Source organism: Orbicella faveolata, unplaced genomic scaffold, assembly GCF_042242905.1.
Source record: "Orbicella faveolata isolate gen_17 unplaced genomic scaffold, um_ofav_v1 contig_25, whole genome shotgun sequence".
NCBI lineage: Eukaryota > Metazoa > Cnidaria > Anthozoa > Scleractinia > Merulinidae > Orbicella > Orbicella faveolata.
This window is the reverse complement of record NW_028301553.1, coordinates 23,112,262-23,138,310: the sequence shown is the minus strand read 5'-3', so window position 1 is coordinate 23,138,310 and position 26,049 is coordinate 23,112,262. Positions and strand designations below refer to the sequence as shown.

Here is a 26,049-nt window from a genome sequence, read left to right as displayed (position 1 = left end):
CCCGATGCATTTTGGGGTTGGGAGACGCGCTGTCCCTAATGGCCCTTCGGCCGACCCCTTCGGCCGGTTTAGCACTAAGGTGGCAGCCATCTTTCTGAACGATTGTAAACAGTGTCATGTAACAGTCACGGTAAGTCTACCACCTGTACGTTTCTTCTAAGTGCCAGCGGTTTCCCAGTTATAATTAAATTTCAACCTGCAACCTGCAACCTGCACCCGGCAAAATATACCTGCCGGTGTTTACGCGCTGTTTTGACCAATTGTACAAACTTTAAATCCCAGTGTAAAAAAATGTAAGTACCGGCCAATGGTCGAGGGAACTAGTGTAAAGATCTCTTTCTACCGTTTTCAGTTTGGCTCTACTTTTTCACCACAAAGCGGGCGCTTATATGAAACTTTTTAGAAACACCGTCATTTTTTACGAGGTTTGTTATGGTGCCCAGGCCGTTGGTAAGAAGAGAGACTTGGGACTGGGATGAGTATAACCCGGAACTCTTTCACTTAGCTTACTTCATCCATGATATTCATCAAGGACGGGAAGCATTCCTTGTGGTTGATAGTTCCTTGAACTTAAAATCTAAAAGAACACCAAGCTCACGTTCAAATAAATATCTTGGAAGAAAATGGGAGCCCTGCACGTACCTATTTGTCGATGGATGTTAGCAACATTTGTGGTTTTTGGCACGTTGCGGCAATCCAGTAAGTTCGGCAATTGGGAGCTCTGTAATTATGTTTTATCGTAGTTTAGGGTCTTTGAATGTAAAGAGAGTAGCGGCCGATTGAAGACGAGTAAGTTCTTCGATTTTCTTGTGTTATTTCAGAATCATTCAGTCTCACCAGAAAGCCTGCCGATCCTACTGTTGTGGTAGAAGGAGTCAACAGCACACAAGTTCACCTGGTTTGGAATTTCACTGCTAGTTCAAGTTTTGCGATCCTCATCAACAGAGAGAGATCCGATGGATCACAAAGGACCCAAATTGCAACGCGAAACGGTGCCAAATTTAATGTTTTTAACTCTGACTACGAAGTGAATCTTCCAGCAACTCTGGTGATAAAGGAGGTCACGAGAAATGATTATGTCTACGTCTTCACCGTACAGGACGGTGATACTCTCAAGAACGAATTGGAGGACTCAGTTGCTGTAAACGTGCTCTGTAAGTATTAACAGCTCAAGTGTGTTCTTCAGTATGCCCAGGCTTTTACCTGTTTACTTTAAGTGCTAGCTGCCATAGCCTTTAGACGATGCCTTGGCTTTAAAATATCAACCGTAAACCTTTGGTTCAAGAGAAGTTAATAGTAAGTTTCTTATATTTCCCACAGACTCTGTTGTTATCATCTGTTATTCATTTTAAAATGAATCGTGCTCTTTTGTGGTTAGCTTCTTCGTCCATAATCAATTTACATTTCTTCCCCGTTCAAGCTGTCGGGCGTTCTATAATTCACGTTCCTGTTTTAATGTTTACGAACTAAACATAGGCTAAAGCATATTAAACTTCCCATCAGTCTTTAAGCCGCTTTTTAACAATTAAAAGTTCAGGCCTTCAGATATCTTTGTGGCCAGTGAAGTTGAAGGGAAAGCGTTATATTCTATGTTATTTGGCAAGATCTACATGTAGAAAACTCACTTCTGACTAATTTGCATTTAACAGCAGACATGTTTAATATCCTTCATTGTAGTTCACCACTAAATTTTCTTTGATTCTTATTGGTTTAAATTGATCACATGACACCATAGTGTTCATCCGCAGAGAGATGCTATCAGCGGTAGGTATATTTTGCAGCTTGCAGGTTGAAATTTAATTACAACTGGAAAACCACTGGCACCTAAAAGAAACGTACAGGTGGTAGACTTACCGTGACTGTTACATTGCGCTATTTACAATCGCTCAGAATGGTGGCCTCCACCTAAGTGCCAAACCGGCCGAAGCGATGGGAGGAGAGTATATTCCTATGATTTTAAGCCTGCAATGAGTTATTGTTTTTGAAGAAACATCTGAAATATCATCTGAAATATCTGCTGAATTTGGTTTCTTCCCTGTGAGTACCAAAATGAAAGCACACTGAGCTTGTGCTAGTATATATTTTGTCAGTTAAAATCTTATGTTATTTCATTTCTTTACTTATTTGCTTCATTTGTGATGGCAGTCTTCTGTTGTTGAGGGAAGACCCGAGCCAAATCTGGAATCGATGGAAACATCTGTGGAGCGGCCATCCAGATGGCTTTGAACAGATTTCACTGGTCTCAGCGTGTCGATCGATAAGCACTTGTTGCAGATCGATCGTGTTTTCACTGTGTGAAAGAGGCGAACTACTTTATGTAAGAACCCCTGACGAATAGATAGGTTATTAATTATTTTTAGTGCCAACGGTTTTCCAGGTATAATTAAATTTCAACCTGCAATCTGCTACCTGCAAAATATACCTGCCGCACTATCAGCCCATAGTGCCTGTCTGAGGAAAATACCCGGATGAATAGTACTCATCTGTCAAAATATTCCTGTAAACAAGCAGGCTTATAGAAAATAAACATTGTATTAAGTGGGTTTTTGTCTGTTTTCTTTTTAAAATTTTACATTTGGCTTCCACGGCTTTCATCTAAAAAAGTTGAAAATAATTCAGTTTGATTTTTTGACGTGGTGCGCGGAAGAAAATTTACTGGTGAACAATAAAGACAATAGAGTGTTTATGTCTCGGAACTATTGGTCTGATAGTTGCCCCTTAGAAATTTGATGTTCTTAAAACTAGCATATTTGCCCTCGAAACCTCACTTCTTAGGCAAATATTTGTTTTAAGAACCTCAAATTTCCGCAGGGCAACTATCAGATGATAGTTCTGCGATAGAAACACTCTATTGCTTAAATAGTCAGCTTTAAGTCAGTTTCTGTTAAGTAATTTGTTCCCTTTTATAAGGCTCTTTGTGATCTTAAGATCTTCGTATTGCGGTTGTTTGGATGATTATAATTAAACTGTGTGTATTGCGGTATGAAATTCAAAGAGTGATGAAGCTTGTGTTTGCTGTAAGCTAGTATGGCTGATAATCATGCCATGTTCACATGAATCATTTTTATTGCCCCTGGAGAAATTCTAAATTGTTTAGTCATGTCTGAAAAGAGGGGGTAGCATTTTATTTGCATTGTCATGACTACACTATGGTGTGGCTGAACAAATTAAAACCCATGGATTTTTTCAGTTTAAAATGAATGTAGGAAAAGATTTTCCTAGCAGTTATGATTTGTATGAGGTAATTTTATTCCTCTTTGCTTTAATTTTTGACATCTTTTCAAATTTATTTTATATGCTAAATTTGAAGGTTTCTCTAATCTTATGAAATAAATATGTAAGCTTACTGACATTGTTTGAAGATCAAGCTCCAAATTTGACTTGGAAGTTTTGCCCTGAAGACTACTGTTTATCATATGACCTGTACGGCCCCGCGCACAATTTCCTTGGAAAACCATAAGAAAAAAGGTCCCGTATGAGGGCTGTACGTGTCGAAATGATAGGGCCGGAAAAACACGTACGGCCCTACTAGAAATGCGTACGGCCCTACTAGAAACTCGATGCGAGTTAAAGACAAAACAATTTTGTCGCTGGAAAATTTTGTTCTTTTCAAAATGAGAGATGAAAGTGAACATTCTGAGAGTGAAGTTTACTATCCAGGCGAACTGTCTGATGCAGAACTACTTCAGTCGCCAACTCACTCCAAAAGCACAGAAAGAAAGTCCACAGTCCTCACAACTGAAGAAGTTCACAACTTTCTCAAAAGCCAACAACAAGCAAACGGGTGGTCAAGAAAACAACTTTTCCGAATGAATTGTCCGATAATAATTAACCTTTGGAATAAGCAAACAGTCTTGAGGCGAAACTTCTCTCAGTGGAAAGCATCAAAGAATTCATCGTAGGTCAAAACCAAGAAAACTGGCAAGTCGCGAAGAAAACAAAGTATGATATAAATTTTTTCTTCGAGTTTCTAGAGTTGGAAGAAGAGAAATCACAAACATACCTTGTGCACAGTAGGATATATTGCTCTGCAGTTTCTACATCAGTGTTGTTTGAAGAAACAAAACTGAGTACGAACACAAGTTCATTACCGTACAGTTCATCCAGATAATAAAACTCGCTTGAATTTCCACTACACAGCAAAGCCAGCAAAGTCAGCAAACCCAGGTACTGTTTGTGGGAGCTAACATCGGTGTCATTAATATTCAGTTGCTGGTTCTTCCTTGTTCAAGAGAATCCAAGAGGTAGACAAATAGCTTGAAACGACGCCGACATTTTCTTAAGTCTTCAGATGAAGAAGATTTGTGAACAATTTTACTGAAGCGTGAAGCGAACTTTTGTCACTCGTTAAGTTTTTGATGGTTTTGACATATTTTTGACAGCTTTATGTCAACTTTCTGTTGGCTTTTTAGCATGAATTGTAATTGTAGACTTACATTGAAAAACAAATATGAGAAAATGAGTCGTGTTTTTCGATGAATTGTGAGTTTCTTGTTCGACGCGAAGAGATAAACAACACTGAGTTTTCATGGTAGAATATTTTCTGTAGTTTTTCCGCACGGCCGTCTGACGTTATGTAATCGCGTCCTATTTAGGTTCAACCGTTAAGTGGTCATATGATAAAATGCTTATTGACTGAGTAAGGTCGGGCTGGACGGGAAAATATTTGTCTCTCGGTCAGGACGCACGGACCTCGAGCCAAATATTTTCCCGTCCGGCCCTCCCACTCAGTCAATAAGTACATAGTATTTCCTGTCAGATCTTACAGATTATGATGCAAATGGTGACAGTATCATCACTCATGTTTGTGAATGTATACTTTAAGCTTTTCTGCTTCTATAACTAGAACAAATAAAATGGTGACAAACATGAGATTAAAATCAGATGATCAGATAAGTTTTTTCAGTTTCACCACTGAAGGCTACAAATAAATTAAAGTGCACCTAACCCCAAAATTTTTTTTCGCTAAAACGAATCTGGACTTTATTTGAAGCATTTGGGCGAAGAAATTTTTGAATTTGGTTGAATCCTCGATTTTCTATGCCCTTTCAAAGTCGCGCTTGAAGTGTTTCACGACCGCGTTTTAGGGAGTCTGGGGCGGCGGTACCTGATGACGTCTTCCCAGGAACCAAACACAATAGCGCCTCAGTCAACTCTCTGTATTTGCTCGAGAAAATAGAACGCAAAACTAATCGTTCCGATGTATTTTGGGACTAAAACGTCCAAGTTTTGTCTCAGAATCATTTCTTTTTCGTCACTGGAGTCAGAGTTAAGTTTCAATTCGGAAGGCTCCAAAATAAACTTCGATCTAGCACGTTCAACAACTGTGAACTCACTGCTTAGAGCTTTGAGAGCAATTTACAATATTTCAAGCGACGAAGGGGAAGACTTCTTTGCGGACGAGCTGCTTGTATATTAGGAATGGAAAGCTAGATACGGAGTGGAGGAGCAGGCAAACGAAAAGCAGGAAAGAAAACTCAAAGACTGCTTTGGATGGTAATTTCATCATCTAAACATAAGATTCCCACGCGTGTTTATAGCCCCTTTACATTTATCCTTGGTGAGAATGTATTTTGTCAAGGTGTGATTGTTCTGTTAAATCCAGTTTGTGTTTTACTTTCAGTTAAATGCTTCATGTTTATAAGAGCGACGTACGTGTTGCAGTTTTCAAGACTTGATGACCTCCAAAACATTGGCTTCGATCGATTGAAAATCGTATTGTTTGGACCTGTATTTTTGAAGCTGCGGGAAGCAAGGCGGTAGGAAACATTTCATACAATTACCGATTTGACATTGTCACACGTTTTAAGTCGTAACTCCAAATAACCAGTGTAAAGTGTCCTCAAAGTTTGCAGTGAAATTCGTCGGATAAGCGAAAAGGATGTGTTCCCTAAGCGGTTCGCAGATAATGTTACGCGGTCATATTTTCGACGCTCTTGCACAGAATCTTTGTTGCACTGCTGATTTCCAAACCTTCGAAAAACTCTGTGAGTCTAACAATTTTGCTATCATGTGATTCTAAAGGATTAATCTTCGACTTTCATCTAAATCAAAAGAGAAATAAGTGTTGGTTAGCGGCGTACAGTTGCGATCTATTTACATATCAGTCTAACGCTTCTTGATCATGATCGGATCACACAACTTTGCCGGTTATGTTATAAATACTGCGGGATTGGAAGATATAGGTTGTCGGTAGTATTTCTACAAATCGCTGGTTAGCTTTAAGCAGAAAATTTATGAAAGTAGCGTTCGAAAGTCTGCGGAACAAATTCCAGTGAGAGTTCTTCAATGGTTCTCACAGATTCAGTTCGCTTGTTTCGGTCGACAAAATCAACCATCGTTTACGTCTTTATTGCACCATTAGCCGATCATCGTCAGTAAATTGTACAGTATATCTTTCTTTAAATCTGGAATATTGCTGCAACAGCCGATAGCACCTCTGGAAGGCGTTTCTGTGCGCTTTTCGAATGTGTATTGCACCATCCTGAAGGAAATGAGAGGACGTGAGATATCCAACCTTCCTGGGTAGACGTCACAAGAGCTGCTGGACCCATTCTCCTCAAACTTGGTCGTGAAACAAAATGGCGGTGTTTTGGAGCTATTTTCGAGATTTTGTCGGGGCACAGAAAATCGAGGATTTAACGGAATCCAAAAATTTTTTCACAGAACTATTTCAAATAACAAGTAGATTCGTTTTAGCGAAAAAAATTTTGGGGGTTAGGTGCACTTTAAACATGCATACAATGCAACAGAAACACGATTTCAGATCAAGTTCTATGACAAGCTGTAAGTTCTTTTTGGTTTAAGTTATGATTGTAGCACATAAAAGCTGAAATGAACCAATCTGGCTGCCGAGTAAAGCTTATTTGCAGAGATCGAGTTTATTAGTATCGTTCACTACAGCACTGATCTTCAAAAACACTATATAAAGTCTTAATCCAGAAGGCTTGCAATTGTTTATACTGACGATTCTTCCTAGAGCCAGAAGATAGAGATTTTGCTTCTTTTAAACATCGTTGCAGACCACACTTTCAATCGTTTGACCTGGGCATTTGACAAATGACTGTTGAAATGAACCTCGCGTTTCTCAGAGCATTGCATCATTGGTTATAGCAAACTTGTTCCCAGGGTCTCAGCATTCAAATCCAAGATGGTGGCTCATGTGTGAATTCCACAAAAGAACGCGGCTTTTTTACAGATCTTTACACAATTTTATAACACGCGTGGCAGGTGTTTCCCAAAAAGCAAACTAAGGGAACGAAACTGCAAGCGAGTGCGAAAAATAATGAGCAAGGGGAGGGGGTGAGGCGAGCGAAGGAAATGCTTGCAATCGATCCCAGACATTTTACTGAACGCCCCCTAACATGCCGCGCTCCCTTGGGGCGCCAACTGTCACATGAAAACCAATGATCATTAATGTCGGCAAAATCATTTTTGACAAGTGCCCAGCATAAGTGCGCTAACAGCAAATAGTGCACGTAAATATGGTTCCTTTTTATAATGAAATGGCTTTGGACATCTTCATCTTGTTTAAAGTCTTTAAAAAAATGAAGTGTGGAAAATGGAGATACATAAGTTCGATCAAATTGATGCAACAAATGGACATCTCTACACAAATGTATAGCTTTCTTGAGGTTAAGCTATGGCAGTCTCTGAAGAAAAACTGTAACCGAAACAACGTGCTGTACTTGACAGTTCTACTGGATCAACCAGCTGGGCGACACAATAGATGTCCACAATACATGTAGGCCTGTCAACCCCATTTTACACTGGACAAACCATGAGATTACATGCAGAAGCTTTTGAAATCACAGGCAGCCCAAGCTCACGATGTGAGGGGTTATTAGTATTATTTTTTTGAAATCTTTATACGAATGTTCAGTGGAAACGTGATATACGGCTGACATCTGCTATTACATAATGACCAAGTTTCAATTACGCAAAACGTGACTCTCGTCTTGCAGCATATGGAGGTGTTGTGTCACAACAGTTTGAATTTATAAAGGTTTGTATGGGAAAAAATGGTAATCAACATTATAGCTGAAATCTTGATAGTTTTTGCAACAAAAATGACTTACCTCAATGCCTTGTCTTTTTTATTGTCTTCTCACTTCTCAGCTCGATCCGAAGCCTTTTAAGGGTAGGGTTTTCAATAAGGGCTGGCGGCCAGCGAAATTTGCCGGCTACTTGGCATGATTTTGCTGCCTACTATCAGTGCTGGAAATAACAGTCAGTCATCAGACATTGTCTGGCCAAATTTTGAATATGTCCAGTCAATTTCACATTATGTTCAGACATGTCTGAACATTTTGCCAACACATTTTGACTTATTCCTTTGAAGTTATTGTCCATCCATAAGATTTGGTTAGATACATTGTTAAAGGGTTCAAAATTGCGAACGATACGGTCACCAGTACAGGTAACATTTCATCTTTGGCGACCAAAAATTCGGGTTTAGTGGCCATAATGGCGACTACATTTCTCTGGGTTGACAATCAATAATTGTTATTTTCTCTGGCATTACGTCCTTCCAGAAATACATATTGAAAGATCTTTGCTTCTAAAGCATTCAACATAAGAAAAGAAGTCAATCCATCCTTTTGTTTTGCTGTTAGGGATTCGCTCACATCAGAGAACTTCTAAAGGGCTGACCATGTTTGGAATCACCCTATAATGCATTGCAAACCGTTGAGCATTGAGTATGTCATGTATGCCTAAGGATTGTGTCTTGTTATGCACAGGCCAAAAAGGACGATGTTTTCTTTACTTGACCTTTTTTCTTTTTCTTGACCTTGAGTCCTTTTCTGAATAATTTCCTGCTTGATTTTTATAATTTTTTAAACAAAGACTAGTGAGCAGCACTCAGCAACTGTAGATGTTGTTAACTTCTCCATTTTCTCCTACATCTATTTTCTCCTAGCTAATGGTTATAGTACAAATAAGGTTAAATCTGCCAGCCCCAAAATTAAACATTGCACATTCTTAGCGTTACACAGGGTTTCTATCACATCCTATATGTCATGTTTTTGTGGGTGTTTTTGAAGTTTACACCCTTGTTGGAACGTGATTTGTACTATTAAACCATTAGCTGCAAAATAAGTTCCACCACTATCTTGTTCAAACTCCCTGATGAAGTCTCTATGTTCAGATGAAACCGGTAGGAGAAAATAAACAGGTTAATAAGATCTACAGTTGCTGTGTGCTGCTCACTAGTCTTTGTTTAAAAAAATTGTTATAATTATACATGTATTTGCCCCACAATACAGAAATGCATTTTAAGAGGTCCAAATTTTAAGAATCTCCAAGGTGGGGCATGCTCCCGTACACCCCTACCCCAAGGTCATGCCTTCAGCTTGAGTTGTCCCTTCACCGCCTACAGTGGATGTTTTGCCACCTTCTCCAGTTCTTATTGAAAACCCTGTTAGCGAGTTATCGCTTTTTGGGTTTCCTCTCCTTTCTCAGATTAAACAAGAAATAATGATAACTCCTTGCATTGGGAGCTTGGACCACCTGTGTTGAAATTTTCTCTTTCACTCCCATAAGTATTTGAAAAATGGATTGCAAGGACATCTGTCCACGGACTAGACTCTAATGGCAGCTTCGTGCTCCAGTTTTAGATCGATGTGTTTGCTGTTTTGCGAAAGATATTTCAATGTTTCCTGAACAGAAAATTTGAACGCTTCCTTGGACTTGGCAACATTTAGTCTGATCATGTTGTGTTCCAGATCTCGGATTATGCATGAATGTCAAATTTCTGAAGTTACTTTTTGATTGACAAGCTACTAACCAATCAAATCGCACTGTTGCTCCCCATTCATGGGCGAAGCTAGGGAGTTCGGTAAAATGTTTAGGATTGACTGCAAGGGATTCTCTTTCTCCCTACCCTCTCCCCCATCTCACTTACCCCCTTCCCAGCTCTCCCCAATTTTTTGCTCACCCCAGGTGGGCTTCTTTGCTCGCCCGCTTGCTTGCTCGCTTGTTCGATCTCTCCGCCTGGAAAAGGAAAGGAAATGGCTGCTACAGAGGCTATACAATTTAGAGACCTGTCACAAGTGGGACAGTATTCAGAAATCATTTGTAGAGGCATATGGCTATCCCAGGGAATTTTTCTCCTACAGAGGTGGAAAATAATCAACCTTTTTTGTGAGAAGCATGAAGTATACGGTAGTCATGATGAAGAAGTGAAACTTCAGTCTGGGGATAAAAGTTGTGGCCTTATCATGTCCACAATGCCAGTATTTATAATTGTACAATCAAGTTTTTGATATAGGCAACAGTAATCAGGCAATATTTTCAAGAGTACGATGTAATTCCTAGAACACTGTGTCTAGATAGCCAGCAGCCTGGAAGTGTTTTGAAAAGTCTAGATACCTGCCAGTCTGAAATTTTATTATTACAGAATTTCCACGGAATAACTCATTTCATTCTTCTTAGAATAGTAGATCTTTGCTTAGAGATGTCAAGCGATTTCAGGCACAGTCGAACCTCTATTAAGCGGCCATTCTCGGGGACAAGACAACTGACCGCTTAATAGAGGTGGTCGTTTAATAGAGTTTCACCCAAAAACAACGTTGGGCATGGTCCAGTTTTCAGTTTATCAAATATTAGTACAGACAAATGCAAGTGGAGAAAAAGTAGAACAATCGTGGTTATAATGTGGTCCATAACAAAGAAACAGTTATGTGTACAGATGCAACATGTCTCTCAACCTAACACTGGCTCATGTGCTGTACAAACAAACTAAAATGCTGCGAGACTTTGTTTTGTGGTTGTTTTAATTAAATACTGCAGAAAATGTGTTTTTACAGTATTCCACATTGTCATTCTTTTCCCTTTATGTGGCTTAAAACGTCCAACTTCAAATCTTCGTGGCCATTTAATTGAGGTACAAAATAAAACAAAACCACCCTTGGGATGGCAAGAAGCTGGCTGCGGCCACTTAATAAAGGTGGCTGTTGAGTAGAAGTTTTAATAGCAGTGTATAGCTGACAATTTTTCTGGGACTTTGGCTGCTGGCCCCCAAGTAAAGGTTGGCTGCTTAATAGGGGGCCGCTTAATAGGGGGCTGCTTAATAGGGGGCTGCTTAATATAGGTTCGACTGTATTATTTTGGCTTTGTAGCTGAGGAAATTTTTGAGCTTGGGTATGCTACAACATCTTGCTGTTTCACATTTTACTCCGGAGCATGATATTGTCAGTTGTTTTAGGACTATTAAAAAAGTGTTATCAGGTAACGATAAGCTACAAGAAGGAAGGTAATAGGTTAGAAAAAATTCTCACTTTTTGAGTGTCCTTTAATCACATTTTTTTTTGGAAATAATTATAAATGTATATAATGGTGTCTTCATCATCACGACTCCTTTTTCAAACATAGAGATAAGTAAATTTCTTAATGAGATATGCCTTTGAGTTTTATGCTATGTATTTCAAATCCTGATTTAACTGGTAGAAGACTTTTCATGTGTTGTGAAATCTATTGGTGTATATTTTATGACCCATTAAATTTTGGGCTTCATATTACTGACCTTTTGTGGCCATGAACACATTTTCATGACCTGTTAAAATCAGGTCTGGTCGGTTTCTGACTTTCATAACAATTTCATGGACCATGAAATCTAGTAATATATGTTTCATGACCCATTAAATTTAAATTTGATTTATTCATTAATTTTCATGGCCATGAAAACAGATTTTACTGACCCATTAATTTCAGTTCTGGATCTGTGATGACTTTTCATGGCCATGAAAATGTTTTTCATGAGCCCTGAAAGAATTTTCACGAAAAATTAATGGGTTTCAATTAGGCCATGAAAATGGGAAATAGCAATATTCATGGCCCTGAAAAAAGATTCATGGGTCTTTTATGAGTACTTCATGGGATTTTTATGAAACTAAAGTTGGTAGTGATTTCATGGATAAACAAAAACTAATGTAATTATCAGATACATGTAGTCATGGAATAGCCCATTCTTATTCTGTTTCCACCTTTGCCGTTAACAATAAAACAGCTTCATTAATACACAATGATATCAATCAATACAGCTTAGAGGCGTTTTAATGAGAACCTGTAGTACACTGACTGACTCTGGAAAGCTGGTACACTAACTTAATGGAACAAATGCCTCTTAAAAGATATCAACAACTACCAGCACTTTACAAAGGACTTTATCCATGACGTAAACGAAACCGACAAACGGACCTCTAACAGACCAACTTAATTTGGCTAACAATCTACGCAAACCTGGAACAGAGCAATTTGACTAACAATAGACAAGCAAAACCAACCAATGATGGATGACAAACTCTATGTGAATCGTACAGCCAGTACCATCATAGCTAAACTGACCAATCACTTTCAACAGACCAGACTTATATCACATGATGACTTCTGCTCAGGTTGTCAAAACGTCAGTCACCAACAACAGTTCTTTTCAGAACTACCCTCATCCGGACGGTTGACGATCACTCAATACGAACTGAAGAATATTTTGTAAGCTACACCTACAGTGAAACAAATTCAAACTTTTAAATGGATGAAACCACCAGGGGAATTTTTGTGGCAAATGCTCATCTTGGACCTCATACGTGTTATTTGCTATTGAAGCCCTTTGCACTTGCTCTCTAGTGGAAAAAGCAACACAGAGAAATGTCCTTGGACTGAGAGAAAGAAACAATAAAACAAGCCCACAGAAGAAAGAAAGGCCAATTTCTGTGCAGGAAAGAAAACGAAAATACCTTTCTAAAAGCTGGCCACAAAGGCTCTTTAAGCTGTCTGTGCTTTGATTCCCTATCGTGCTTGACAGAATCGCTTTGACTTCCTGTCCTTTGTTTGCAATCATTTTTCTGTGGAATTTTAAAAGGCCTCAAAGAGATCTATCTGAAAATAGTAAAAAAAAATATTTTTCTTCTTAATAACTATTGTACATTAGGGGGAGTACTGATACTTTGATAATTAAAAATGTTTTCTGTGTGCTGATATTGCCTGTAATTTTGTCCCTTTGCTTTGAGCCACAAAAAAACAAATATTTGTCTTTTCAAACCCTGACGATGTGCCCAATGTTTTTGAATAACCTAAGGGCTTTAGCCTGCATAAACACGGGGTTCAAGTAAGCAAAGGTGCTACAAGGGTTATTGCAAGGTTCCACAAGGTTCTACAAGGCTGATTACTTCTAATTAAACAAAGTAAACATTTAACCACCATTCATCCATAGAGATTTTATCTTGAGATTTACGTACATGTAAGAGTAAACCTTCACTGTGTGCATGCTTTTATCAGTTCCAGCAAGCCTTACTAATGTAAGTCGTGACCAGACTGTGCTTGAAGAATCGAACATGCAGTTATTCTGTGAAGCAAGTGGTAAACCAACACCAAACATTACCTGGACCAGAGTGTTGGAGGGTGGTAGTAATGGTGAAGTACTGCACCTGGGTCCAACTTTGGATTTTCAAAACATCAGAAGAACTGCTAATGGAACATACCGCTGTAAAGCTTACAATGGATTTGGAAATGAAGTTAGCCAAGTATTTAAAGTGGATGTTACCTGTAAGTATTTTATGAACTTGTTTATAGAACAGAACTTGTTTATAGTGAATAGGAGGAGTGCACTCTGGTTTAACAATCAACCAATTGCAGTTCATTTATTAAATGTAACCAATTTATCTGGTGATGAGGAGACTGATCTAGGCCCATGGTACTCCCACTCAGACAACTTCTTAGCTTTGAATCATGCAACTTTTGATGTTTCCTTTCAAAAAGCTATATAATCTGTGGTGTCTGGCAAATTTAACCAAATTTAGGAAGTCACATCAGCCCTTGTTGTTTTCCATTTGGGTCCTCTGTCTAGGTTCAATTGGAAATAATTTTTCAGGAGGGAGGAAATTAAAACAGACTACCATGGGGGGAAACCTGAGCGAGGCAAGAATCAACCTTACACTTCACCCACATATAAAACCAGGTTGCAATCAAACTTGGGCCACATTAGTGGTACATGTACATATAGATGAGCACTCATACCACTACACCATTTCTTCTCCCACTAATTTTGGTTTACTGTGCGTAAGTTTCATATACATGTACTGATGTAATTCTCCTCATGCAGATCTTTTGACTGGCTTAAAACACTGACAATCCTCTGCTCTCAGGGAATATTGGATGTTCAATGATTGTACTACTGACAATCATTGAAACAAAATTGAATGACTAATGTTATTGTTAAGCTTCCGTAACTAGACAAGCTGATCAATTAATAATTATTGTACAGTGAGTGAGCAAATTTCCTCAGTTTCTTCTTCTTGCAGTGTTTTCTAAAAGTTGAAAACATTTTCTCCTTGTTTCTTTCAAATTTCAGAAAGTTTGAGAGATATTAAAAAGCTACATGTGCAGTATGACTAACTAAGGGCCTTTTTCTCAGTCATTTCCTTTACCTGGGTACTAAGCTTCATGTTAACAAAATGGTGAATACAGAGATAAGAGAGTGCTACATTATTCCCGATACATTTGCATTCAGGGTCGTGACAAAGTTTTGAAGTTGATGGCTTTTTCGTTGTACATGTACATGTAGGTGGTTGATTTTACCATCTTCTTCTTCTCAAGAATCATGTCATGAATGGCTCAGCAGAGTAGCCAGCTGAGAGCATAAAGTACATGTAGATGGCAGTCAGCTACTTTTGATAGCCCTGGTGTTTGCCACTGAGTTGTAAAAAAAAACTCATGTTTTTTTTTCTCAACTTTATGTTCTTTGCTTGCATGTACAGATCCTGCCAAGGTTTTGAAAGTGTCTGCAAGTAAACAAGATGTTGAAGTGCAGGAAAGTTTATCTCTTCGGTGTACAGCAGAAGGAAATCCCTGGCCGAATTATACTTGGATGCCATGTAATGAACGCATGTGTCATGGAAGCAACTTGGTTGTCTCAAAAGTCCTGTATGATGATGTCTACATCTGCAATGTGACAAACTCTCTGGGTAGTGATTCAGGAAATGTCAGTGTTTGTAAGTTACTGAAAAATTACTTACAGTTGACGTACAGTACATGGGATGTTTATGTCATTTTACAGTATACTATAAGGTTGTCTGTAATTCTGACAGCCATGATTGTGTACCAGTCCTGTAACTTTGCATTTACTTACATGTATTTATTCTCTAATTCCTTCTCTGTATCAATTCCTTTCCTGAAAAACTTCCATGCTTTTTATTTTTACTCATCCTTACTGTGCATACGTTTCACAACTGAATAACAAATTAGTGACCAATAGTAGTGCAAGTAGACATGACTTTATTTGGATTTAATGATCTTGGAGGTTTGGTGGACTGTGTTTTTCTGGTGGTTTTGTGGTGGCCCCTGATTTCCTAAGTTTGTGAAAGAAATAAAAATGTATTTATTAGACATCTCAGCTATTTGCTCCAAACACCATCAAATTGTGCTCTCTTGGGCTCTTTGTTTAGCTGTTTACTCTCAAATGCCTCCATGAAAAGGATGGAAACATGCTTGTATGGAATTTCATATGAATGCAGCAGATCGACCTTCTTATTCAAACTACATTGTTTGAACTAACTCAAGATAGTTTGTTCCCGGTGACTCATGATACTTATCTTCAATATTTAGCAAATAAAGAAGCCTAATTAAGCCGTGTATTACACTGTCATAAAACACGGTGGGCAGTTGAGAAAACGAGGGAAATGTACAAAACACATGCCGCAGGCGAGTGTTTTCTACATTTCTCGGGTGTTCTCTAATGTCCAGAGTGTTTTATCATAGTGTGATACACGGCTTAGGCTTGTTCATTTGCTTTATGGTATACACGTAGGGGTGATGTGGCGAAAAACAATAAGACATGCTTTTTCTATGTTTTTTACTCTTATAAAACATGGGTTTTCAACCAATGAGAGCAGGTGCAGGGTCCTATTTATATTATAATTTCTGCTAAAAATCCTGGAGACAGTGCTGTGTAATACCTGTGCCAATGTTTCAAAATCAGGCAGTAATGAATTTGAGGGGAACCTTTTTTTTTCAGTAGATTAATTCACTACCTGAGAGTTTAAGCATCCAGTTACCATTTTTAGCCTAATATCATTCTGTGTGGCCTAATTGTTGTCAGTAGTACTCTGCACTAAAATGGTTAATTTTCATGAAAATAATCTCGGTAAAGGAAACTCTGTCTTTCTCGGGAACGTTCCTAATATGATTAAACAGGTGGTACTTTTTAAAATCTAGTGAAGGTTATTTAGGGTTACATGTACATGGAGTAAATTTGTTTCATGCAGGACCCATATTGATAGCAGTTTTTATAACTGAAATGCATAAATGTGCATAAATATGTTTGTAATATTATTATGTTACATGGACTCCATCATTGAATATCAAGATGCAAATTAGGTCCATATTATCATTCAATAGGTCTTGCTACTTTCCTCTTTCCTCTGGGTTTCAATCCAGGACTTGCGCAGTATCTGGCTACTTTAGATCAAAAGCTGAAAATGGCTGTCAGCCATAAATTGCGATGTACCTGCGGGTTAAAACCTTCTCACCCAGCAAGTTAAGATTATGGATCAAGACAATCTTCCTTTTTTAACTAATTAAACCAGTTTTGACGACATCACTTAAGCTCAATAATTATTAAATATGTATAAATTTCTAATTGGTAACAAACAGTAACAAGAAAGATGAATTTTCCAGAGTTTGGGTCTAAAGTCTCAAGATAGAGTTTGAAAGTATCCAATTACTGTTTTATCACTCTGTTTAACCTTAATTAGTACTCTGTGTTGTGGCTAATTTTACATAATGAATCTATGTTTTTATATAAACATTTTCACTCATTTCTTTGTTGTTTCGATTTCTGTTCCCATCATACAGTACTATATATATATATATATATATATATATATATATATATATATATATATATATATATATATAAAATAAATCTAATATGTTTTTACTTTCTTATCAAGAGATCATAGTCTCTTGTTCGTAACAGATAATTTAGTATTGGTATTGCAAATTCTCTGACAATTGCATCCTGACGCTCAATCGGCCCTATACGGGGATGTTTTGGCACGGGACTTGGTTCACCCAAGCTCACGTTCACGATAAAGAGATTCCCGCCATATTCACTTGAAAAAGACGCTGTGACAGCGTTGAAAGCTCGTGATCGCTTAAACATTGACTCTGCTTCAGTATCTTACTTCGTATATGTCTACTATAGAGTCCAGAAACAATATCCTTCCTTTATAACAATACATTCGTTATTTCTAAAATCTTCTCTTTCTCAGTTTTCCTAGTAAACCGATGTTACAAGATGTCAATATTTCTTATTGCACATAATTGTATAATGTTATGAATTGTTCTTATTTCTTCAAACAGTCATAGCAGGAAAAGTGATCAACGTGACACTAGTCATTATAAGTGAGAGCTGTACTGATGAAAAATACAATCAGGCCGCGTTATGGACAAAACTCAATGAAACGGTAATTAAATGAAATAGATTAAGTCAATGAACCAAAATCCTGGTTTGGCATCAAGTCTTATTAGAAAATAAATGAATTATTCTTTCATCCGTCAGGTTTTTTAGATAAATCAGAATTTTAGTACAACTGAATTTACTAGGATGGTTGGTTGGTAAAGGACTGGCTGGTTGATAAGGATTGGTTGGTTGTTATGTAAGGGTTGGTTTGTGGATAAGAATTGATTGGTTAGTAAATAAAAATTGGTTGGTTATTAGAGCAAACACTTGAGAAATTAAACATAGTTATCTTGCAATTGAAAAGATCAAAAGAACAAATTGTACTCCAACCATAGAACTTACAGAAGGGACGACAAACTCTACAAGGCAAAAGCGAATACCTCTAAGCATTTTTTGACCACAGTGAATGGCTCTGTTCTACTTAAAACCTTTCCAGTTACATGGCATCCAGCATAGAGTGCCCGCTGGATTCAAGCCTTAAGGTCGGAAATAGGCGGAAAGGCCGAAATCATGTTGGGTGATAAGGACATGACTACTGTTTAAGACTGTTATAGCCTGCGAGCAGGCTCACTTGTTGACTTGTTGTTTGGGTAGCGGATGGAATAACAAACAGTGTTATACTAACTTTACTATTCATGTTAACTTCCAGATTGGCAAGGTTTTTGCTAATGAAAGTACATACATCAGTGCACAGTTGAGAGACGTCAGGTGTGCAAACTTTTGTTATATTGACTGCTTCATGTTACTTCATTTTGCGGTATCTGCTTTTAAACTGAAGTTAAGTATTCTTGCTAAGTTTTCCATGGTGTCTCTGTGCTAAGGTGTGGCAGTGTAACTACCGATCTAGGACTGAAGTTCAGTTCCACCATACGAGAAAGAGAGGTTATTGATATACTTCGCAATGCTGCAAAGAATGGAATGCTGGGAGAATTTGAAGTGAACGCCTCATCCATAATAGGAACACGACCCGTTGGTGAAATAACAACTACTGCAGCCACGACTACAACCTCCAGTCCACCTGACAGTACGTTTCCATGTTAATCGTTATCAAGAACAAAATTCTCGATCGTGATTGGTTCTTCACGTGTCAATTTGTCACGTAATCGGCGCGCGATCACGTGGGTGTCCAATTATAGGTATCCAGTTTGAACTTTTTGTAAGTGGATACCTATAATTGGATAGCCACGTGATTTTCACGTCAATTACGCGCGCTTTAATGGCTTCCTTCCCAATGTTTCCTACAGTTTTCAACACTTATGAAAAGCGCTACAGACGTTTTCGCTCAAAAAAGGAACTTCCCAAAAGAAAATTTGTTCTAGATAAAATTAATTAGTAATTGGACCTCGTGTCGTACAATTCAGGGAGTAATCGTGCTTGTAATTTCAAATCGGTCGCGCGCTTCGCGCACGTCCGATTTTTAAATCACTCGCGCGATTATTCCCTGAATTGTACTGCACTCGGTCCAATTACTATTACGTATCAGTTGGAATTTTTATGGTTATTAAATCATTGCTGAGTGTGCTTCAGTACAGTTTTTTGGATCCAGTGTCGAACAGGATGTCCAAACTCACTGCAGGTTAACGCACTCACTCTGTCTGTCTGTCTATCTGTCTTCCCCACTCAGCTCCTTTTACCTGTTCTTCCAGTGGTACTAATCTCTGGCTTCCTTGTACTTGTTTGCAGAGGTCATGTTGTGATTATTTCTGATCACATGTATCAGTCATCTCAGTATTAATTTTGTTCTTTAGTTCTCGTGGTAATTTACATGTACTTATAGATGGCCGTTGGAATGCAGTTAACATTGGTTTACATATTTTAGCATAATTTGTGACTAGTGAATTTGTAACGTAGCTTTTTCTACAGTTCAAGCTCCTTCCTTGATAAATTTGAAAGTATTTCTAGTGTATCAATATTAGTAAAACTTTGGAATAGATCTGTTTGTATTATCACACACGCATATACTAACGTTTCAGAAAAATCTATGAAGCCGTCTTTTTGGATTTTTGGAAAAGAACTAAAAATCAAAATTACCCGAAAATTATAATGGCAGTGACCTTAAGAAAGAGCCTCGTTTTTGGAATCGCGAAAAAGAATCTTGACATAACGCAAGTAAAATAATTTCAAATATTTCACTCGTCACTATTTGATTACCCATACTTATCAAGCATGACTAATCAACGTTCTGAAAACATCTATCAAGCCGTTTTCAATATTCTTGGAGAAGAGCTCAATATCAAAAGTTACCCGAAAATTTAAGTTGGAGTGATCATAACAACAAGTCTCGTTCTTGAGATCGCGAAAAAGAAAACCAACAGAACTTTTATGGCTTCAAGAGAATGTTCAACTGTCGGTTCATTTACTATAATGATGCAAAAAGTGTAATTTTAAATGTTTTTGGGATTAACCTGAGATCAAACGTATATATTTTATTTTTCTTCTTGTATGTTCTACTTGCCATGCACCAAAGTGCAAATGCACAGAAATATAAAGCAAAGCGTGGCCAAGGTCAAAATTTAACTAACCTTCATTTCGAGTTTATAGAGAGGTATTTATGAGTTTTCAAAGGTTTTGGGGTTCAGTTTTCTAAATACGGCCTTCTTTCAGGAATATTTGGGAAAATGGATTTCGTGCTCTCTTTGGCCAGAAAATGGCCGGATAAATAAGCAAAAAATAGCATTGCAAAAACGTCCTTGCGTTAATAATTAAGATTATATCTATGGGAAAAAGATGCTGATATTAAAAGAAGAAGTCTTTGGCACTCTATATTTGTCTGTTTTTCGATTGCCGATGATAGCCGTTACTGCGAAAAACACATCCTTTGATGAAGATTTGGCAATAGCCGTTGTAAAGCAAGTTTTAGTCTATAATTGCAAAAAGACTTTTGGTTATGCGGCCGAACTCGAATCGAGCTCATTTTATGGCTGTAAGGTGTCAAAATACTCTTCTTGCACGAGATATAAAAATTTGCGTGGGTTTTTCAGCGGGCGCTTTGAGAAACGTTACCAAAATCTGAGAATTTTCTTTGAAATTCCAGCTATTTTGCATATTTTCACGGTAACGAGACACTGACACTTGAGCTAAAAGCGGTTTAATAAACTGTTGTTTCAAAAACTCCGCTTCCAATACCAAAATATTGATTGAAGGTTTTTAATTCTGTTAATCTGATGCTGCGATGAATGTGGTGATAGAGGATTATATTGATATAAAATAGGACAAATTTAAGTTCATCACTTAGACTCTAACAAAGGTCACCAGGTCATAGCGTATACTTTATCACTGTACAACTATCATAAATCATCCCTTGAACCTGAAATGAATGCTTTTCTATGAAACCATTGATTGTATAAAGTGCCTGAATGTATCCGTAAGCCTCTCAGAAATAACTGTATGGCCAGTATATTATCACGCCCTTTTACTAGCCTGTGATGCATGTCTCGTTCAGTTATGTACTATCACCATTTTTCCACGTGTAAAGCGTTTGCTAGCTGATGCACGGAATGACATGCAATTCCTAAGACAATGTTGAAATTAACAAATAAATTATTAGGAGGGGTGGATCGTCCTTGCTCTACGTTCGCCTTGATGGTTAATAGCGATCTTGCTCAGAAAGGATACAGATCATAGTAATTATGTGCTGAATGTTTTCCTAAGTATTAGACCGGTACCCAAATCCTGAATCTGAAAAGAATGCTATTTCCAGAGTTTTTGATCTAGTGAATTAGCCACGCGTTGTCATTACAATGCTTGACGCTCCTGGCATGGAAAAAGAGAAGTGAAATCAGGAACTCTTTATCAAGGGACCTATCTTTGTCGTAATTGAAGAGGCGTTGGAGAGCAAGGCGTGTTCGTTTCTTACCATTGTTGGCAACCATTGCGGATATCGATCACTGCCGGAGTCAATAGAATGGTTCCTTTGCTTAGCTGTACTCGAGATATTTCAAGAAACAGGTCTACCTGAGTCGAAGACTTTTTGAAAAAGTGTAGCTGCTGTCCACCATAAAATACTTTCTCGCTTTGTAATGTAACAATTGCATCACTTGAAGAATTTTTGGATTTATCTATTTAAAGCATAATTATGGCCCAGTCATTCTGGGACTGCAAAAGACAAATAACATAGAAAGGTACGGTAAACTGCCATTGACAAGCTCCACCCCCGTTCGCCCATAAAAAAAAGCTCCCGGGTGAAGGCCCATTTTAATATGAAGGAAATTGTGTTCCGGTTATATTAAAACCCTTCCCTCTCAACTGAACGACATTAACCAAGAGATTATGAACCTGCCAAAAGATTATGATCCTGTATTAACTTACTTCCAGACATTGTAATAGCCGCCATTGGAATAGCCACTATGCATCGAATAAGTAGAGTACAAAAACACATCAAATCCAACTGTTTTAATCCGAGTTTCCCGAGTGGACACAAATTGTAAGGGTAGATGAAATAAATTTGTTGTGGCACTTGAATGCATTTCCTGATCTTGAAAATTTCATTTCGATCAGTGTGCGTTACTGCCGTTTTTGAAGGAGCTGACGTTACCGTGACTCTAACTCGTGACCCCTGACCGAATGAACTGAGTTAAACTTTCCTTAACAAGATCTGGACCGCAGTATAACATGGAGAATAGCTGGATGGCATGTAAAAGTAACTCATCCTTTTAAGCTGTGAAGCAGAGTTTAGCGCAATAATTTCATTCAAAACCTGCGTGTTTGCGCTTAGGGGTAAGTGTCGGGAATATGTTAATTAGTTCAAATTTTAGTGAAACTAATCAATTTTCGAAAGCATTTTTTAAAGTGCTCTTTTAAAAGCTCAGACCAATTTTTATATGATGTGTAAGTAGAGCGTTTAGACGCGTAATAGCCAAAAAACGAGCCCGATTGAACAATGGCCACATATCGAATGGTCGGTTTGTAATTATGAGGTGAAACTCGATTTGCTGAGACTGTGGTGAAACCTTCTCAAAGGATGTGTTTTCTCGTAGCAAGAAACATCATCTAGAACCAAAAAGTAGGCCTAAATAAAGTGTCAAATACTCCTCCTTTTAAATTAGTTTCTTTCTTTGCAATGATATAGGCTTTACTATTTACGCAAAGACATTCACGCGAATGCCAATTTATACTAATTATTCTGTTAGTTTTCGCCAGCGAGAGTGCGAAAATCAATTTCCTCAAATAATTCGAAAACCCGGCCTTATTTTGAGAAAGAAATCCCGAAACCTTTGAAAACTCGTTAATACCTCGCTACAAATTGAAAATTAAGATTGGTTTCATTTTTGACCTTGGCCACGATTCTTTCATTTTTGCTCGATTTTTCCGTGCATTTGCTCTTAACGCACTCGTCCAAACATGACCCGCCTAGAATAGCTCAGCTATCCGCGGGCATGTTATAATTGTAATTTTAAGGTTACCGTATACCTTCAGGGGTGTCTCGCGTCCAAGCGATGTAGCGCGTCCGGTTTAAGCTGTAGATACCTAAGCCCCTATATCAAATTAAAGCTTATAGAGCTGGCTATCAAACCATACCAAAAATTTTGAAATAAAATGAATTGCCAATTTTTTCACGGTCACCAAATGCAAGCGTCCTAATCACCTTTTGGAAGCTACAAGTCAAAGCGAATTTTGTTTTTCGCCAATTTATTTTTTTCCTCGGTTTCAGGACAAAAAGCGCTAAAAAAGAGTGTCTGCGTTTTTCCATATTCAATTGTAGTAAAAAGTTACAGAACATTTTCGAAATAGGATTAAAAAAATGTGAAGTGATCGTACGAAAATCGCTCTCGGAGAAAAAATATTTCGAAATAAACAATTCGCAGACATGTTCTTGTTTTTTATATGTTAATCTAGCTACTGTCCAAATTTGAGGGCAAACAAACAAATTCCGTTTGAGTTGTAACTCTTTAAAGTGTCTGCTTCAAGTGAAAAAATTTATCCGAGAAAACAGCGCTAAGAAAAATATCTTACTTCGCAAACAAACTCCGCCCACAAACGCCTTCAACTGAGTTCTCAGATCACTGAGCCAATCAGCGATTGGAAAATTTACTACCATTAACTCGCGGTGAAATTTACGCGTGAATCTGCAAAAAAAACCTTGCGTTTCGCAATGCGCTCAAGGCGGAGAGATAATTTTTCTGCAGCTGGGTTTTTCTTGAAGCTGGTTTGGCAAAATGGGGAAGACGAAAAAGGATGCGAACGTTAGAGTAGCTGGGCGACGAGGACAAACAAAAGAAAGCGCGGCAGAGCAAATGTGCATGGATAATATTGCAATGGATCTCAATGAGTTGGACGATTCATCGGTATCGAACTCAACAAAAGAGTCACTGCAAACATCGCTGTTATCGCTGTCGAGTTCCCAAATTTTACACAACCTTTCTCTTCTCTTGACTCGATCTTTTTGCCCGCTTGATACGTCCGTAGCTTCATCCGCGAGACCAACTTTCGCTTCTTCACTCATTGATGTATTTTTATTCATTATTCGCTCTTTCGAACTGGTAAACGGAGTTTTCCGTGGTCCATGTTTACTTATAACTTAATAGAATTACATCTAACACGAAAAATGCTTGGATTAACAATGCTGATTAACTGAGTAGCCAGCCAATTCGTGGTATCAATATCGGTAATATTCCCGCGAAAGTAGTCTCGGTTGATTGCATACACGTTATAGGGCTGTCAATCAAGAGGGAACTTTTACTTCCGGCCATAACGTAAAACATCCATTTCTCCGCCAATATTAGGTTTTTTTCAATTTTGTTTTCAGAAATTAGAGATTACTCTTCGACCATTAGTTTGAACCAAAAATCCAAATTTGAAGAAAATTGCCGATCTGAAGGTATACTGTAACCTTAATTTGATAACAAATAAAATGTATGTATGTATGTATGTACGCACTGTTGTAAGTTTTTTCTTATTACCACATATGGTTCGCGCAAAATTCATGTTCTACCGATTTTCCATGGAAATATCGATTGCCTTTAAAAATACATTGTACCAAACTGCAATCCAATTTTAATTATTGGTGTAATTTTCATATCGATCTGTTTAAGGGATAACTATTCAAAAGCTGTTTGAAAATGCTTTGTATGGTATAGCGGAATCGCTGCCCGCCCGTCATGCTCACTGCAGTCACGCTGGCACGCTTACCTGTTTTGCATTCTTCCCCTCGGTTCTCGAGGAAAAGAGTGATTGCTCGCAGTCTAGAAAAAACTCTATCGATACACCTTAGTATATTGTTCTTGTGTATTGTTCTATTGTAAGTTCATTTCTTAATGGCTACGCGTGCAACTTACTAGAAATCAAATTTATCCAGTTTAAACAAGAAGGTCTACGGGTTACCACCTTGACGCAATGTAAATTTTGATAGGTGTCTGCGTTTTGTACATTTAGGTAAGCTGTGGATTATTGTCGTTGCCGTCTTGGTGCCATGTGTTCTGCTGGTCGCCGCTGGAGGTGTAGCTTGGTATGTGTACAGGAAGAGGAAGTGTAAAAAGAGGGACACAAAGGGTGAGTGTTTTACATTGTTAGCCTCACTTAATGACCACTTTGTTAAGGCAAACCCGCAGATGTCATCTGCCCAAACGATAAAATCTTAATTAACGACAGAGAAATGATCAGCTAAGTGAGCGCGAACAAAACGAACGCCCGAACACAAAGCAACCAAACAAACAAATTGTCATAAGTGCAGCTCGGAACGGAGGTTTAGGCTGTGCAAGAGACCGTGAATCGCGGTGACCTTCTCGGGGAATTTCCTTGGCCAGGCAGTATGATCTATCAGGAAGCAAAACAAGAATGTTATGTTCAATTTGAATTATTGTTTCAGTTGTTTCGTCGGCCGCACTAGCACTTGTGCTATAACACTGCCGAGGGTAAATAAAGGTTATATCTTATATCCCCAAAATATTCTCACCTTCGGAAAAATTGTCATGCTCGCCAGAACTTCCTCCTCAAAACGAATTTGGGCTGTTTTTCCGCTGCTTTGATTGTGTATATGAAACTTTAAACACTGTCGGAGATTTTCGTTTTGAGGACGCGCGGTCCGCCACGTGGAGGATGAAATAGAATAATTTCGTATTCTCGGTATCGGACTGGAACAAGCTTGGAACTGAGGCTAATGCGGGAAGTCCTTTCAAATGCAAATGCAATTGATCTCTTTTTAATGATATATTCCCCCGCATAAGCTTCCATTACAAGCTAGTTCAAGTCTTCTACCAAGAACACGAAATTGTTCTATTTTATCTTCCAAGTCTCCTCCATGAAAACATCCACGCAACACGGAAGTAGCATTCGCGGAAGAACTGGGTGTTATTGCTGAAAATATTTTATAACGTGCAGTGGCGCGCGCTGGTCTTACTTAAACCTAATTCTCATTGAGCCATCATGGTAAAAATCTCTATACGCACGGCCGTGCGTTAATAACATGACGTGTGCAGGTTCATTTTAGCTACAAAATTTCCGTCGAGTTTGGCTACGAGTTCCTTTTGTTAAAACTGCGGAAATGTGAACATCATTCTGAAAACTCCAAACCCTACTTCAAGCCTTTTAGTTTTGCCAGGCTAAGATGTTTACTAAAACTTAAGTATTTTGACTAAGTTTGCCTACATTTTCAT

General features: G+C 38.2%; 1 protein-coding gene across 2 annotated transcripts in view; it reads left to right on the top strand.

The window, feature by feature from the left end:
* The first annotated feature begins 526 nt into the window (after positions 1-526).
* Positions 527-26,049, top strand: part of LOC110055888 (uncharacterized) — a 33,394-nt gene continuing 7,871 nt past the window's right edge. For both annotated transcript variants that reach the window (XM_089294316.1, XM_089294315.1), the window contains exons 1-8: positions 527-699; positions 822-1,154; positions 13,276-13,542; positions 14,754-14,987; positions 17,359-17,462; positions 18,108-18,166; positions 18,280-18,482; positions 24,830-24,946. In XM_089294316.1, the coding sequence (XP_089150442.1) occupies positions 624-699; positions 822-1,154; positions 13,276-13,542; positions 14,754-14,987; positions 17,359-17,462; positions 18,108-18,166; positions 18,280-18,482; positions 24,830-24,946 (1,393 nt within the window). In that variant the 5' untranslated portion in view covers positions 527-623. The remainder of the gene's footprint in view (positions 700-821; positions 1,155-13,275; positions 13,543-14,753; positions 14,988-17,358; positions 17,463-18,107; positions 18,167-18,279; positions 18,483-24,829; positions 24,947-26,049) is intronic.